This window comes from Scatophagus argus, chromosome 11 (genome assembly GCF_020382885.2).
Source record: "Scatophagus argus isolate fScaArg1 chromosome 11, fScaArg1.pri, whole genome shotgun sequence".
In the NCBI taxonomy this organism is placed as follows: Eukaryota; Metazoa; Chordata; class Actinopteri; family Scatophagidae; genus Scatophagus; species Scatophagus argus.
Window position 1 is genome coordinate 20,511,632 of NC_058503.1, and position 16,740 is coordinate 20,528,371.

General features: G+C 42.0%; 1 protein-coding gene across 2 annotated transcripts; it reads left to right on the plus strand.

Moving 5' to 3' along the window:
* The first annotated feature begins 273 nt into the window (after positions 1-273).
* On the plus strand, positions 274-16,321 carry igfbp2b (insulin-like growth factor binding protein 2b). 2 transcript variants are annotated; one of them, XM_046404690.1, is made up of 4 exons: positions 274-710; positions 8,700-8,851; positions 11,665-11,805; positions 13,503-13,653. In XM_046404690.1, exons 1-4 carry the CDS (start codon positions 356-358, stop codon positions 13,506-13,508), a joined length of 654 nt encoding a protein of 217 aa, XP_046260646.1. In that variant the 5' UTR covers positions 274-355; the 3' UTR covers positions 13,509-13,653. The 2 variants fall into 2 exon arrangements, with proteins under 2 accessions (XP_046260646.1, XP_046260645.1); XM_046404689.1 differs by lacking the exon at positions 13,503-13,653 and adding an exon at positions 14,636-16,321 and having other exon boundaries at positions 275-710.
* The last annotated feature ends 419 nt before the right edge of the window (positions 16,322-16,740 follow it).

Genomic DNA, 16,740 nt, shown 5'->3' on the forward strand with positions numbered 1-16,740 from the left:
CTGGTCCGGGCATGTTATCCTCGTGTTTGTCAGGTATTTTGAGAGTTTGGGATGGCCCAGCAATGACGGAGATGGAAGCATATTTGGGTGTACTAAACCCTTTGTGGGCCTTTTGGGATTTCAACTTATTATTTATGCACTGTTTAAAGTTCCATATGTTCAGTCAGTTTGTGTACTCTCTGTTGCTTCTGACACACAGTCAGGCGGTAATATGAGAGCAGATAGGACCCTGTCAGTGGCATCACAATGTTTACCCACACACAGCTGACTTTCAGGATCCTTGGGTTCATGTTGCTATCGTCCAAGGGTCATTCTGACTTTTAGTAGTCACTAATAAACCTAGGAAACCTTAAGAATGGTCATATATTTTACCTACGGGCTGCTGGTTGCATACTTAGCTTTGCCTGGAATCTTACTGGGAGATTTGGCTTTCCGATGTCCAAGTTGTACTGCGGATCGTCTAGCTGCGTGTCCCAAAGTCACAGCATGTCCAGAAATAGTGAGGGAGCTGGGCTGCGGCTGCTGTCCAGTGTGTGCAAGGCAGGAAGGGGAGCTTTGTGGGGTCTACACGCCGAGGTGCTCCAGTGGCCTGAGGTGCTACCCGAGCACAGAGGCTGAGTTGCCTTTGCAGCAGCTCATCCAGGGTTTGGGACGATGTGGACAAAAAGTGGAACTGGATGTCACAAGCCTGGACAACCAGGCTACAAATGGTAAGTAAACGCTGCAGCATGTTTATTCTAACAATGGATAAAACCAGGCAAAAAGAGTCACTCAGTGTGAGTTTTATGAGACTCCACAGCCCCCACAGCTCTACTGACATTTTAGCCCCCTTCTGCTTATTGTTTAGGTTTCACAGCCCACAGCTTTACTGCTGGGTCACTCTTACTGCTCTCATCAACATTGTTTGCAGCAACAACTAGCAGCAATGTGGGTCAAAACTCTTTGCAGTAAATGTGCATTTTATGTTCAGCAGCGTCCCAGTAGTCTCCACTAAGGGCCTAAATAATTCCCGGTTGATAGGAACTATTTCTCCTTCGACCTGTCACTGTCATATATGAACTACAGCAGTGTATAAGATCCCACTGACAGGGAGTTAACTTTGGTCATGGCAGTCATTTGTAGAACTTTTTCTGTAGTTCACTTGAGCATTGAGGTTTAATCACAATTCAGAATATGATGAGGTTAGGAGTTGCAGTCTGAAGAAAAAGAGAAGAAAGGTGCTGCTATAGAGGCTTCAGTCAGCGAGTCCTCTGGCACTGGCAGGAATTATCCAACAACAGAGAGACAGTGTGTAGCTATTAGCAATGTTTATCATCAGTGTTTCATCATCTATCATCTGTGTACGCTTCAGTCTGTGTGCATGTTCCCTGGTGTCCTAACTAGTTTATTGAGCTTTTGTACAAAGTACGGGTATTGCATTGGTATGTGCAATGCCAGCCAGGGGTTTTAACATCACATTGGAAAGAATATCAGCAGTGTCACATATCACTACTCGCTGATAAGCTCAGCTGGGTAATATATGGATTTTTAGCAGCAAAACAGATGAAAAAGAGCTGTTCTTCATTACCTAAGATTTATCTTGAGTAATGTGAATTAAATGTTGAAATCAGGCACACCAAAGGCTCACTCTCAATGGATGCTATTTACATTAAACCGTTTTTAATTGTATCATTATAGTTTCTTATATTAGTCAGAATAACAGAATACAGACTGCTTTCACTCTTTCCATATTTATTTGAACAAAGGCAACCATTGTTAAATTTTAGTGTTTCCCCATTGTCCCAAGACCAAATTCTTCTTTTACTGTCAGAGTCACATCACTGTGTGAAAGTATCTTTGTCTTAATGGGAAGTTACGTACAGTTAACTGAACATTAAGACAAAATGGAGGTCTTACAGAAGTAGATGAGGAAGTAGCAGATTCGGTAGGACACAAAACAATTTATTGACCATATGAGACATTGTTACTGCTTTCAGTGCACTTGTTAATGATGTAAACCAAATGCCTACTCCAAAAGCTAACTATACAACATTTTCTGTCAGTGTAAAAATTACATACATCCTTGTGAATTTATCCCTTTTTTTGCTGGTTAATGTTTAAACTTAAACTATCTGGAGCTTTCTTTATAGACTATCATGATACATCATGGTAGTCTATAGCAGCTTGAAGTGACATGTAAAGAGTCTGTGTAAACCATTCTTGTGGATTGCAGTACTGATCCTCTGCATACTGAAATGTAATACAAACCATTCCAGTATTCATAGGGGAGTTTAATATATTAATACTCTGACAGCATCGCCCAGCCAGCTAGTGCTGACCTGTCATCATACCTGGGGATGATATTAAAATAACTAGCTTCAAGTAAAGGAGTTTTATGGAGAAGTTGAATCAAAGCAAGATTCTCACTGCGGGACTCTTTCTGTGTTAAAAAACCACATCTACATCAAACGTATTTGGTCACAATAATGACCCAAAATAAATAACTCAGAAATCCTGCGGGGACAGAGAAATCTCAAGCTTTTTCTCCCCAACACTGCAGTTATTAGGGACAAAGGGTCACTTTTGATTCCTGAAAATGAATTTTGACATATGCAATGCGTTTAGCAGGCAGTGGCAGGCCAACATCTGTGAGCACAAACAAGCGCTATCCCTCCAGTGAACCCGTAACATGTCTGTAACCCACATATCTTCAAAGCTCTCCTATTGCGAGTGTCTTATTTTGATGCAGACTTCTGTTTGTAGCACTTGAGGGAATCGATTCGATACACATTTAAAAATGAAAAAGAAAATAGAGGAAGATGGAATTGTGGACCTTTAACATGCTGTAAACATAAGTGAAACACACTGCAGATGCCCTTCAGGGTGGTGTAGGGGACAGGTGCAACCCGATTTCTCAACCAAGCTTTAGTATAAATACATGTGAACTCATTCTGAGTGATGCCTTTGATAAGTTCTTGGACTGAGTTATTTTCAGACAATCTCACAAGAAATCTCAGCAGAGGTCATTTCTTTTTTCATTTTTGTCCAAGATTCTTGAAGACTCTTTAAGGTTTGGTTGGGAGAGGGTAGTAAAAACAAACCCATATCCAGACCCTGTAACTTTAGCTCAGCGTGATGGACTTGTCTGCACTCTCTCCGCTGTGATTTACCATCAGTGCTCAAACCAGTTAGAACACACAAAGGCAGAGCTGAAAATGAGCATCAGATCAGACTGCGGTTCACTGTGTTATGCTTGGCTTTTCAGGCATGAGATGCAGACTGCATGCTATCAGATGTCAACATCTGTCTCCTTTGCACCCGCTAAAATACACATTTTGAGGTTATTTCCTGTAGCTGGTTGAGATTCTCCATCCTAAATAACCACACTGCTGTTCACTTGAAAGAGAACAGAGACTTGAGGCATTTATTTGTGGTCATTTGGTGTGATCCTGAGTTAAAATGGAATTCTTATCACTTGCACTCACTTTAAGTAAATCAAAGTAAACAGCATAACAGCCTGCATAAATGGTCCAGAATTCAAATAAAGCACTCCAGTTTTGCCTGAAGTGAGAACATTTGATCTCCGATTACTTTTCTGCAACTGTCATTAACGTGGCATCACTCTGCTCCTCCTACTCCTCCACAATTTGCAGCAAAAGGACTTTTGCAAATTTCCATGTTGCAAAGTTGAAGGAAAAACAAAACACTAATATTTTAAATCCATGGATTTAATTCTTTGCATCTGAAAAGTGTGTAATATTAGAAAAGGCATAACATCTTCAGTGTTTCCACTTGAACTGTTTTTGCAGTGGGAGTTGACTCTGAAATGTTCTCCGAGTCACAGTCCACCAAGGATTCAGCCTGGTGATGAATGTGTGTTTGAGCTTCAGTCTCCAGACGAATCAAAAACAAGTGTCTTCGTTTGAATCCGGGACAAAGGAAATTCATTTGTGGTCTCTTACGAGGTAATGAAGTTCATGGCAGGAGTGGAGCAGCTGTCAGTGACATGGATGCATTACAACAGCAACATTTCAACATGTGTTGTATATATGCAGGGAGGGTCTGTTCAGTACGTAGCCTTTGTCTTTTCATTATATCAGTAGCAATCCCCACCAGCCAGGCCTACATGACCTTCCTATAACAAAACTTAATAATAATAATAAACCCTTTTTTCAGGGTTTATTATCCTTTTTTGAGCCAGCATGCACAAGACCAGGACCATGGCAGTGAAACAGCTAAATGGAATTCATTTGTCATTATGAATTACCTGTGATTTCCTACTGTGACATGTCGACATGTCTGCTGCTGTGGAAGGGAGGCAGATTTACATTGAAAATACCTTTCTAACACACTCACTAAGTTTTGCTTTACTCATTTGATTTTTCATTTATGTTGATCATGTACTGTCACTGTGGAATAAAGAAACAGCAGCTGTGTTAATGTGCAAAGTGCACACTCCAAAACCACTGCGGCACTTTATGTGAATGTATTTCTCTCTTTTCTCATATCTTATCTACAACTCTGCCCAGTATATCTAGGAATTACAAATATATTGGACTAACCTGAACTTGACTAACTTCCAAGAAGTCCAGCACACTACTATATGATAATAAGGGCATGTGTGTATTTCTTACTGTTTAAACTACGCAAGCCACCAATCACCCACAGGCAAACCCCCTTCTTCAGCCAATAGGAAACCACTGTCCTGTGTAGTACTTTCTACACTTTCTATTTCTTTGTCTTCCTCCTTTCTTTTCTCGTGTTGTCGGTGGTCCAAGGCTGCCCTTGTTGCCCTGCAGGTGAGCTGCTGCTGAGACATGCTCCTTCCCCTTCACTCGCCCTCTCAGCTCTTTAATTACTCTATGTAGATGTGTGCTGCACAAGGTGTGTGAGCCACAGGAGAAGGTGAAGCCATAAGACATCACCTGGGGTGGGAGCTGCATGTTGGTGCCTGCAGTTTTTTCGAAAACTCCCCCCTGAGGGATAACTAGAAAGCCCCCCCACCCCCGTGCTGATCTTAAAAAAAGCTCATGCTGATAAGTTTGATGTTGCTTAATATGATTACAACATTAATGAGCAAGAATTTATGATCACAGCTGTACTGTATTATGGTATTAATGTATTATCACATCCCAACACGCACACAGCAATAAAAGCGTTTGTTTGGACATGTACTTCTGGCCACCAGCCCAAATATTATTCAGTTTATTTGCTGTCCTGTTAGCTTTTTTTTCTTCTTCTCTACCAATCCATGCAAAATATGTGTCTCCTCGTTCAGCTTTTGACTGTTGTCTGCCAGCTTATTTCTCCTGGGCACATAGCATAATGTGGGTTTATCAGAGTTTCACTGAAAACAGCTGCCTGGAAACAGGGTTAATGAGAGTGGAGAGAGTGAACCAGAACAGTAAATTTGAGGGCCATAAAACCAAAACAATTAGCTGCAGAGCTGGGTGATAATTCTCTGTGGATCTGTTTCTACATTATGGCGTCCTTAACATAAAACAGGGATTTCTTTCAAAGTTAAAAAGTTGTTAGATACATTCATTTGTGCAGATTAAAGTGAAATATGTGATTATTTTTTGCACCACTGACAAAAGGCATGAACAATGAACTTTGTGGGGTATTTTTAAGGAGAAGATACTGCTGTGCAAAAGGATTTATATGTATTGGTTGCAAGTTTGTTATCATTTTGAGCAATAATTTATCACTGACTCCAAATAAAAAAAAAAATCCATGAGGAAACACATGCAACAAAACATAGAATAATGTACTGCATATGGACATTTGTTCACTGGCTAGCCAATGGGAATTTGTTTCAGCATGTAGCCCACATGGACAAAGTATGGCCGCCTCAGCTGGAACCACACCATGGACCATCTCAATCCAGCCTCGACATCCTCAAAAAGAAATCAAACAGTCGCAGCCAACATTCAATAAAAGGCGGGAGTATGTTAATGAATCTCGAGGTGAATGACTACATCGTGTCTTTATTACTATTTTTCACTTGGTTCCAACAGAGGGCGCTGTCTGCATTTAGATTGGACAAAAGGCCTCGAGTTGACGATCACTCAGTCATCTCCAGTGACAAGTTTCGTTAGCAGTTGTGAAGACACAGACGTGAAAAGTACGAATGCTTTAAAAAAAAGAGCGGTTTTGATGGTTTTTAACCAAGAATGAATATCTAAATATTGTGTCATTAGTTTCTGTTCAAAGGCAGTCGTATTGTGGTGTTCAAGGGACACAACATCAAAAGACATTTCTCCACAAAGCATACTAACTATGCCACAGACTTGTCATATTGTCCAACCTTGAGCAAATATGTTGATGGGAAAAGCATACATTTTGAAAGTGAAAATCGTCTTGACCTTCGACCGCACTTATTGTCTTTCAAGTGACAAAGTCTGCAGGGGCACCAATTGACCAAAGTTTTCCCTTTAAACTACAAAGGCAAGTTGATTTGGTTAGGATGACACACATGGCCACATGGAAGCACAGCAACATCCAGAGTTGAAAGAACATGCTAACCCTAAAAGGTTTGAAAAGGACTTCTGGCCAGGCAAACCTTCTTCATTATTCAATTTCTTCTTGTCCGTTTTCCAGCTGTAAAGTGTTTGAAGTGGCCGAGCCTTGAGAGGAACCATTTACACTGACAATGGTTTGAAGTACTGTAAGGCCACTTTCTTGGCAGCGGAGGCACAGTGAAGTTTTTGAGGCACAGCTTCACTGGTATACAATAACAGAGCAAATACATTAACGCTAAGCAACTCTGGAAAGACATTACTCATTCTGTGCTATGAGAGAATTGTGAAAGCATTGCTTAAAGGCAATATATGAAGCCAACGCTCCCAACAGTTCGAGACAGGTAGTTTCTATGGCACTGAATACAGAATCAACAACACAGTATTTAGATGACAGCTGCTGGCTAAAGACCTGCTGTTTTCTTTTCCTCCCTGGAACGTGCTGTCATAAATTCCCATACACTACATGTCTACAGAAAACCAGCTCTTGAACACAACTACAGATATGAACTGGGATTTTGATACTTTTACCTGCCTATAGTCGCCCTTTAGTTGGCTTTTTAACAATCCTGCCCCACCGAGTGTCACCGTTTGAAATGAAATGGTCAACGCCGAGGCCAACGCAAGTCTCTCTTGAACGTGTTTAATGCGTTCTGCAGAAGCTCTCCCTACACGTGAGATATTTTTCCACTGTCTGTGAATATCTTAACACAACTCAGACCAAACTTCTAAGCTCATGTGCTTATGTTGCCTTTCTAGCTGGAGGATTAGGAACTTCATAAAGATACAAGGATGTTAAAATCTGCTCTGAACTTGAGTTTGAGCTGTGGGGATGGCAACGTCAGCACAATCAATCACTCCGGTCCAGAGCAAGATAACAGAACCCTCTCATTCCCAGGGCGTCAAATACCGCCCTTTTGGCACGTCCCTTGGTGCTTTATCCAAGGCCAGAGAGTATGCACTGAAATTCACAGCCACAGACACACATGAACACGCACACAAACATTTCAGGCAGTGCCACAGCATGTGGTAGGAGCTACTGAGGATTCACGGGAGGTGGGGAGGTGGGGAGGGGGGGGCATTTCCCTCTCAGGTGTGATTTACAACCTCAGACTCCTACTTCTCTTTTTACAGCACTAATTATAGACACACACACACACACACACACACAGCCTCTGGCAGGTACGTTAGGTATCCAAAAAAAAAAAAGGGGGAAAAAAAATCCTTACTCAGCATAAAAAGCCTTCATCAGAGGTGCTTTCTCACGAGTCTGGACTCACCACCAGTGACTAGCAGTCGAGCTCGGCTCTTTAATTCAGTCCCCACTTTTGTCTCATTTTTCCTGTTGAAATGTGTCTCAGGTCATTATGTCTGTGATGACTACGACTGTGTTTTATCAAGGTAAACCAAAACATTTGTGTTTTACAGTCACAGTTATTAGCAGCACAGAGTAGGTCTCATTTTAAGGAATGCCGTTCATACAATGTCTGTTCTGAATTAACTTATTAGCTTGTTGTTTGTGTTTTTGTCTTTCCTGTCTTGAACAAATGGCGAACCTCGTGTGGTATATCAAGCAGCAGGAAACACGCTAACAGTGACCCCGCAGCTCAGAGGAGACCTGTGTAAAGTGCGTCATAATCCCCGCTTTGTAAACATCAGTGGACTGGATGTTGCACTTTGCTATTTTACAGAACAGATCTTAGCAGGTCTGTTACACTGTCGCCGGAGTAATTACAGCCATAGCAAGGCCTGACTGTCCAGCATAGAATTAGTGACATGAGGTATGAGGGACACAGGATGCCTGGAGGACACAGAATGACTTTGTCTTCTAATTCCAGGATTAAGATGACTTGTAAAAGGGTCTGTTATTAGAAAAACATTTGCTTTTAATAGCAGCTTGTGATTAAAGATTAGACAGATGAATAAGTGTGAGCAGCAGAGCTGGTGAGGCAGTTTTGTGATTGTGTGTGTGTGTGTGCATATGTGTGTTATATTATATTCAGTTTTGTTGTCCCTGTTCTTAACTGTTTTGTTCATTCCTGTGTTAAGTACATTGAGAGCAATGAAAATAATGAAGTCAGATTCCTCGTATGTGAGCACACACTTGGCCAACAGAGCTTGTTCTGACTCTGGAGGCCCAGAATCAGATTCTGCAGATTAAGCATATTTCTAAGTAGGTTTTTTGTCCTTGTCTGATTCCAGAGGTGCACGGGACTGAGAATCCACTCACCAAAAGACCTGCCATTGATGCTTGGTTTTGGCAGGAGTCGGCCATTAAGCATCACCTGAACGAACGCAAAACCAAGATGAAGACGAATCAGCTAGAGGACCCTCGAACCCAGAGAGCCCCTCAGGTCTGAGCTAAACCCCCTACTATTGTTGAGCGACAATTCAAGGACTCATTTCCTTACAACGTATTAAGAATCAACGTATTAATTGCTGTGGAGCAAAGTTTTAAAATGTGCGGGATTCCACTTCTTTGATCAAAAGTTCTTTTCACAGTCACGTTGGCCTTTTTTCAAAGCATTTAAAAGGCCACAACGGACGTGGAGGTAAATTCATTTATTTAAAAATGCAGTATCTTACAACATTGATCTACGGGTCCTGGAATTAACTGGTCTGCTCCCGTAAAAATAAATACATTTACAACACCAGTATTTGTTTGTGTTGTGCCATAACTGACACCCTGACCCTAACCCTAACTGGAATTAAAAGCTGCAGTAAAAGGGGTTTATTTCTGCACACTGCGGCATCCCAGCTTATTTTGGCAGTCAAATGTCTGCCTATCAAAAGCAAGCAGTGACTAAAGGTCAGCAGGCTGCTGTGTGCTGTGGTACAGTAGTGCCCTCCTCTGGGCACTCTTACACTCTGACACACGCACGTGTGTACACACACACACACACATCACGTGCAGACTCACACTTCTTGTCACTGACATCACGTGGACTTGATCATAACTGCCATATGCCTAATCTCAACTCTTACCGTGACGTAAACCTTCAACACAAAACCAGATTTCATATTTTGACCCCATGCAGGAACATGCAGGGGTCTTTGTAACGTGACGTGTACGAAGAGATTTTTGACTGCTAAACATGATCGATGCAAATATACATTTATGTGCTGTGATGGTCAGCTCACAGATACATTTTGCATATCTGCAGAGCCTTATGTTTGAAATTTTTTAAACTGTCTTAGACTAACTATCTTTCTACTTTGAGAAGATTTTTAGCACCACGTCTGTGGATTTACTGATGCATTTCCAATTATGCATAACATTCTAGAAGCAACATAAGCTTCATTCAGACAGAGTTGTCTCAGCTTCAATAATTGCTCATAATGAGCATCTTCACAATGAAAAGTGATATTGTTTTGCTCTGCACAGTGGAATGCGTGTTGGCAGTTTAAAGCAGTCTATAGATTACAATCCCTCACCGCCCACTATTCTTTAACACTCACTCAACGTTTCACAGTCTCAGATGCAGCTCCGCGAATAAAGACGGTTCCTGGAAAACCCTTAATGGGGTGGCGTACAAACACAGATATTCTTTCTGTTTCATGCAAATGAGCTTGGGCCCTGGGCTACGCATGTGGAGGCACATGTGTGTCTCACCAAACGATTATTTGCTCATTTTCTCCCTCACTTAACGCACTGGCCTGTCGAAAAACAAAATAAAACAAAAAATTATAAGCGGGAGGGTACAACACAACTGTCAAGATCATTAGGAGGAACAAAAGAGAGAATGCCGTAAAAGAAGTTGTGCAGCTGGGAGGAGTGGGGGCACTTCAGACAGCTGGTGTCAAGCATGGACGCACTTCGTTGTGGGTGGTCATATGAGGTCAAATAATTCATAATCAATCCTTCGCTGTCAGATTTGTTACCTTTATGCCACTGATATATACTCAGTTAAAGTCCCTTTTGTGTCACATTCATATTATTGTTTTCAGGTGAATCCAGTTGTCTTGATGTTCCCTTATGTTTTTTTTTTTTCTCCATGTTTGGCGTCATTAGAAACTTTTTGATAGTAAATTTGTTGATAAATTTAAAGACGTGACAAACGGAAACATTTTCAGTTGCATGGGAAGCAAATTGTAGAGAAAATATTTTCATATTAATAAAGTGTAAGTTAATAAAACGTGAAAAATGAAAAGAAATTAAAGGGTGGAGTTAGAAAAAAAGTGATCTTAGCGGACTTGTTGCGCGTTTCTTATCTCTGATTGAGGCTAGCAGCTCGATGCTAAGTTAGCCACTAATAACACAACACCCGAATCCCTGACCCATCAACCCATCCATACATCCATCCATTTTCTGTACCTGGGGGCCTTCAATCCCACAACCTTAACCTTAAAGATTAATTTTATGAATTTTTTGGAAATGATAAATCCAAGGTAAAGCCTGCGGCGCTGAAAGGGCACACTTCATTATAATCTGGATTTCTCTGTTCTGCTCTTCATCTGTCTTAAATCTCCTACAGCATATCGGTGGTATGAGGGTCATCTACAGGCCCTCAGGTGTGGGTTATGTGTGTCTTCATCATGAGAAAGAGCGAGAGAGAGGTCAAAGACTGAAAGAGCAAGTGCAAAAGCGAGAGCCAGAGAGCGAAAAAAGAGTACTTTTCATCCATATGTTCAGATGTCTGATAAGGTTTGTGGCAGACTGTGCCTCCGCCTGCCCTTCCCTCTCATCTTCAGCCAACTAATCATAAGACTGGACCCCTTTGATCCCTCTGGCAGCCCGATACACTCACTGTGTGTGTGTCATGTTAAAGTGAGTGTGTGTGTGTGTGTGTGTGTGTGTGTGTGTGTGTCTGTGTGTGTGGCCATGGCCACCTGCTGACTTAAACAGTCTAGCCACTCATGTTCCACTCCACCAGAGTCACATCAATAATATTGGCTGAACTTTCTGCTTGCCTAACTGCACCTCATAAACATGTTAGCCATAAATGTGTGCGTTTCTGACATTTTTACAAGACAAACAGAGGTATTTCATTTCTCCATTATTTTCCTGAACAGAACACATTTCTGTGCACCAAACTTGTCTTCTGATCATTTTTTCTAGTTTTTTTTTCTGCAAATGTATTTGCATGTGTGCTTTGATAAGTGCCACAGAGTTATTGTCATCATTATTACTGGTGCTTAATGATGATCTCCCTCTTTGTCCTCTCAGAGCCCCTGTCAGCAGGAACTGGACAAGGTCTTGGAGGAGATCTCAAAAATGACCTCCGACGACAACAGAGGCCCGTTGGAGAACCTGTACGGGCTCAAATTTCCAAACTGTGACAGACATGGACTGTACAACCTGAAACAGGTGAGCCACGGGCGCGACGCATCGCATCACAACGTCGCATCACGTCTCACCGTTTTACCTTTAACATACACTGTGTTCACCGAGTGAGAACATTGTGGCTGGTTGAATTCATAGTGACCCCATCTGTGACACACATACGCTAATTAATCTCCATGTGAACAACCTTTATTAGACTGAACATGACAGCTTCATCAGGAACACATTTTAAACATGGCAAAGGTGCATAACATACCAAATAATTTCCAGTAAATCCAGCAACACATTTTAGGTAAAACCTTTCAGAATAAATTGTTGTAGATGTCATGATTAAAACAAATATTTAAATATGTTTTAAATATCAAACAAGATGCAGCTGTAAGAATCAGCAGACAAAGCACACTGGAAGACAAGATCATAAAAGAAGAAAAAAATCACCCAAAATCCAGGAAATGTAAGCAGTGCAGCCAGACCAGACTGGAAAATATTTCAACAAATAAAAACATCCAAAATATTGCAAACAGCAAACAATTTATGTCTCGTAGGAACATGAGTTGAAAGAAGAAGGGTTTACAAGAATGACTTTATATCATAACCCATACTGGGAATATCAGGAGACCAAGGTGGTCTTCAGGAAACAAACCCAGACCAGAAGCCGGTTTGAGCAGACCTCACATAATTTATCCCCACTGCCTCCTCAGTACCAGCGTTTAGTGCGCTTACATTATGCCAAGCATTTTCATAATGAGCAGCTACAGGACTGTCATGGTCCACAAAATGTCAACAGTTTTGTGCCGAAATGCTTTGCCTTCAGTCATTTGTCTGATGAAAACCTGCACACAAACCAGGCAACTTCTCCAGGATCCCAAACTCCGCAGGGGTGCCAAAAGCTCCACTCTTTATTACCACATCTTGAGGTATTTGTATTGAAGAAGGTCCCTGTGTTTAAATCTAGTTTTAAGGCAAGAACGGGGACTAATAGGGTTCCAGAAGCTTAGTTTAACCCCAGGGCCTTCTGGATGGCTAATCGGCCACGTCCATTTGGGTCAAAATGTCGCCTGTTCATTTATCTTTTACAATTAAAGAGCGCTCATATCCTCTGCTATCTGCTATCCAGTCTGTGTAAAAAGTGCTACGGTGTGCATGCAGTGTCCTGTGTATATCACTTCCCAGACTGGGTCAGGTACTAAAATAGAGAACAAAAATCAAACGTGATTTTTTTTTTCTTAGGGCTTGTGGAATTTTTTTGTTTATTTGACACCGGATAAATAAAACTGACTTGACTAGCGTAAATACACCAAAGAAACAACAAAGCGCTGTTGTTTTTGCCAATCCTTGCTTATACTTCATCTGCCCTGACTACAGATGCACGGTGTTGATCATGCGTCATTCAAACATGTATTTTTTTTAAATGCAAATCAAAATCCCACAGTTTCCATGGAAACCAGGTACAGCATGTCAGGCAGCCTCTGCGGTCATCAGTATTAATAAAAATATCAATATATTGACACAATTAGATTTACTAGCTAATAGCTTGTCTTGTATCATAATGTTGACATGATATTGATGTCTGGTCCAGTAATAGGATCAGTGAAGATCATTTTGCCAACACGTGTCACATGTAGTTTGGTGCAAACTGATCTGTTTTTCTTTGATGCTTTTCCCCTCTTTTATATTCTGAAAATTATTCTGCTTCTCTAACACACACTCATGCACATCAGTTTTAGTTCCCCCTTGAATTTCCTGTCTGTTCTACAAGCTCACACACACGCACACAATCTTCTCCTCACACACACCCTCCTCTTCTTAACATGCTGCTCTTACACACACACACAGAAACAAACAAACACATACACACACACACACACACACATGCGCGTGGAGATGTTGTCATCATGAATGAGGCAACAGCTTCTGAGCTCAAGGTTACAAGGCAATAAAACTGTTTGGCGTACTTCATGGGAAGACTTTTGTTAAACTGTCAAACTGTGCTTCCGACTGGGGGCTTGAATTTGAATTATGCTCTTCCATAGAAATCAGACAGAGGAGGACAAACAAGGTCACATATCCAGTGTTTTCGTACGAGAATAGTAGAGCAGAAAAGAAGATTTGAATAGGTGCCACAGTTTCCTAAAGCAGGGCTCTCAACCACTCAGCCAATTTTCATCACTGGTCACAAACAACAGCATTGTTTCGGACTGGAGTCCTTGGTTCCCAGGGAGGAACACTGTACCTCCTCTACACTTGGCTCCCTTTTGGAGTTGTCCCTCCTTGTCGCGGGGTAATTACTGTAACTGTCACTTTTTTTGTTCTTTCTCATCGGAGGAAGAAAATGGAAAGTCTTTTCTTTCCCCCCTGCTCTTCATTCTTTTCGCTGTCCCCTCCACGGCCGCCCCGCGTGCTCGGCGTAAACTGTGTCCACTTCAATTATGACCTCATTTCTGAGCTGAGTTGGGGGGGGGGGGCTCTGCTGTTGGGAGGGGGGGGGGGGCAGGGGGCTGCCTGTGTGTGTGTGTGTGCGTGTAGCTGTGGATGAGCTGTGAGTTGCGAGTGGGGGGCATGACCTGAGGATGGGTTGTTATTGGGTAAGTGTTGTCCCACCCGGACCATAGCCCTCAGTCTCGTCCAATGGCCAAATCCACTGATCCACAAGTACACATGCGTGCACACACACACACACACACACACACACACACACACACACACACACACACACACACACACACATCTCAAGCCACCGTACACCATGCTTCATTAACGCACCCCGTACTTCCCACTGTGCATCTTTACCCCTCCCTCTCTTTTCCAGTGTTTTCCAACTTGTCTAGTTTGTGTTTTTCTTCCCTCTCTCCAGTGCAACATGTCCACCCACGGCCAGCGGGGCGAGTGCTGGTGCGTTAACCCCTTAACGGGGGTCCAGATTCCAGCGACTCCTAAAGTCAGAGGGGATCCAAACTGTAACCAGTTCCAGGAGGAGCTCAGAGTGATGCCCACTGCAGCAGCGACTCGCTAGCACAGCCCAGCACACCTTATGGCAGGGCAGAGTTTTCCTAAAAATTCAAAATTTTTCCATTATGAAGGTTTTCAATCTACACGCAAGCAAGTGTCTGTATTTGAAGGCTTTGTCTTCATTTTATAAATTTACAATTAAATATATATTTTATATGATATTGGCAGCCTCCTTTAAAGTTGCAGTGACTGATTGGTTTGGCCACTCAGAGGCAGCAGAAGTTCGAATCACATTTCCCTCATTTCCCACTTTGTACATCCACGGTTCCTCCTCTCGCCTCTGCTCCTCGTCTTAGTCCCTCCCACCTGAGATGGTGTGGACACATGGAGAGAGGGGTCAAGAAAAGATTTAACAAAATGAGACCTCCATGCTTCAAAGCCGTCGTTTTAAAGCGACGTGTGGCACAGCTGCATCATCTGTCCATTGTTTTGTTACAGCCTTCTGCTGTATTTTGAATGTCTGTCAGTGTTTGGGACAGCTCTTATTTCACTTTTAATTTAATTCACATTGTGGCATAATGTAGTATAAGTAGCATCAAAGTGAAATGTTCAATCACACATTTGATTATCTTAAATAATCAATATAACTTGTGAATACAATAGGAATATTTGTAAAGTTCTACTCCAGCCATGTTTTGTGTATTTCAGTTGTGTCACCCCTCATGGGTGCTGAAAAGACTTCAGCTAACGACACACCTGTGCGTCCTCGCTCATAGCTCCTCGAGAAGCGTTTCAGGAACTGAGACATCCTTCACGCTGGCATTTCTGTCACAGGCAGGAGGAAGGAGGACGGAGGACAAGCAGGCACAAATTGAGAAGCCTCTTGTGGCCACTTCGTCAGCCAACGCCTGCTCAGTCCAGCAGGCATGGAGCAACATTAGCATTCATTTGGAGTTGTCTTTTTGACCCTCCGATGAAAACAAGTCCAGTATTTGCTCTCTTTAGATCGTCACCAAGTCCTGAGAGAAATCATCTGGCTCTTCAGTTCTAAATGCCCTGCTTTGTTCATTGAACTCTGCCAGTCTGCTGTTTGGTGCTGTGCAGCGAGCATACAGTTGCTGTGCCAGAGCTGTTCAGTTGGACCAGCTGCCTGCCGCTGCTGGAAGCAAAGCTGATGAGAGCGATGAGCTGCCACTGTTACATAAACCAACAGATAAAAACTGTTAATGTAATTTGTAATACCACATCACGTGTAAATAAACTGGCATCAATTTCAGATAAAATTTTCTGTAATTTTATGATATGTGATGCTATGCTAATGATGGGGCTGGACTGCCACTGTTCTATACTTAAACTTTATTTGAGTTGAGGTGCTTCTTGAAATCATTTTACATATCAAACACATGTATGCACAGTCTATAACCCATTTCAGTGCCAACTTCTTTTCCTGAATTAATACTTCAAAATCAACATTTTTATCACCATCTTACTGCTAATTATCGATTATATCTTGTACAAATTCCCTGTAGATGCACCAAGTTTGCTTCCTACATTGTTAGCTGTAAATTAATTAAATTCTGTTTTGCTCTGACGGTGACTGAAAAAGAGTCTGATGTTTGTTCTGTTTATGACACTTGGCATTAAGTGTCATGTCAGCTCTAAAAGTGAAAACCTCGCACCATCCAAGTGTTTCTTTGAATCCACACCCATCAGTTTGAACTGTTGTCGTTTGTCAGCAGTTTTCCTATGAACACTTTTCAACTCCAAAAAGTGTCACTAAGAAAAAATGCACTTTGCTGCTGTGTGGCATCAATATTCCTATAGCTCTGCATGTGTGTGTGTGTGTGTGTGTGTGTGTGTTGCTGGGGTTACTAATGAAGTGTTGACATGAGGAGGGATTAGGACGGGGGACTGACATTGACAAATGGGATACTAAGTGGGTAAAGGTGTCTATGAATAAACCGACCCAAGAACGCAAGTGCACACAGGGACACACACACATTCACGCAC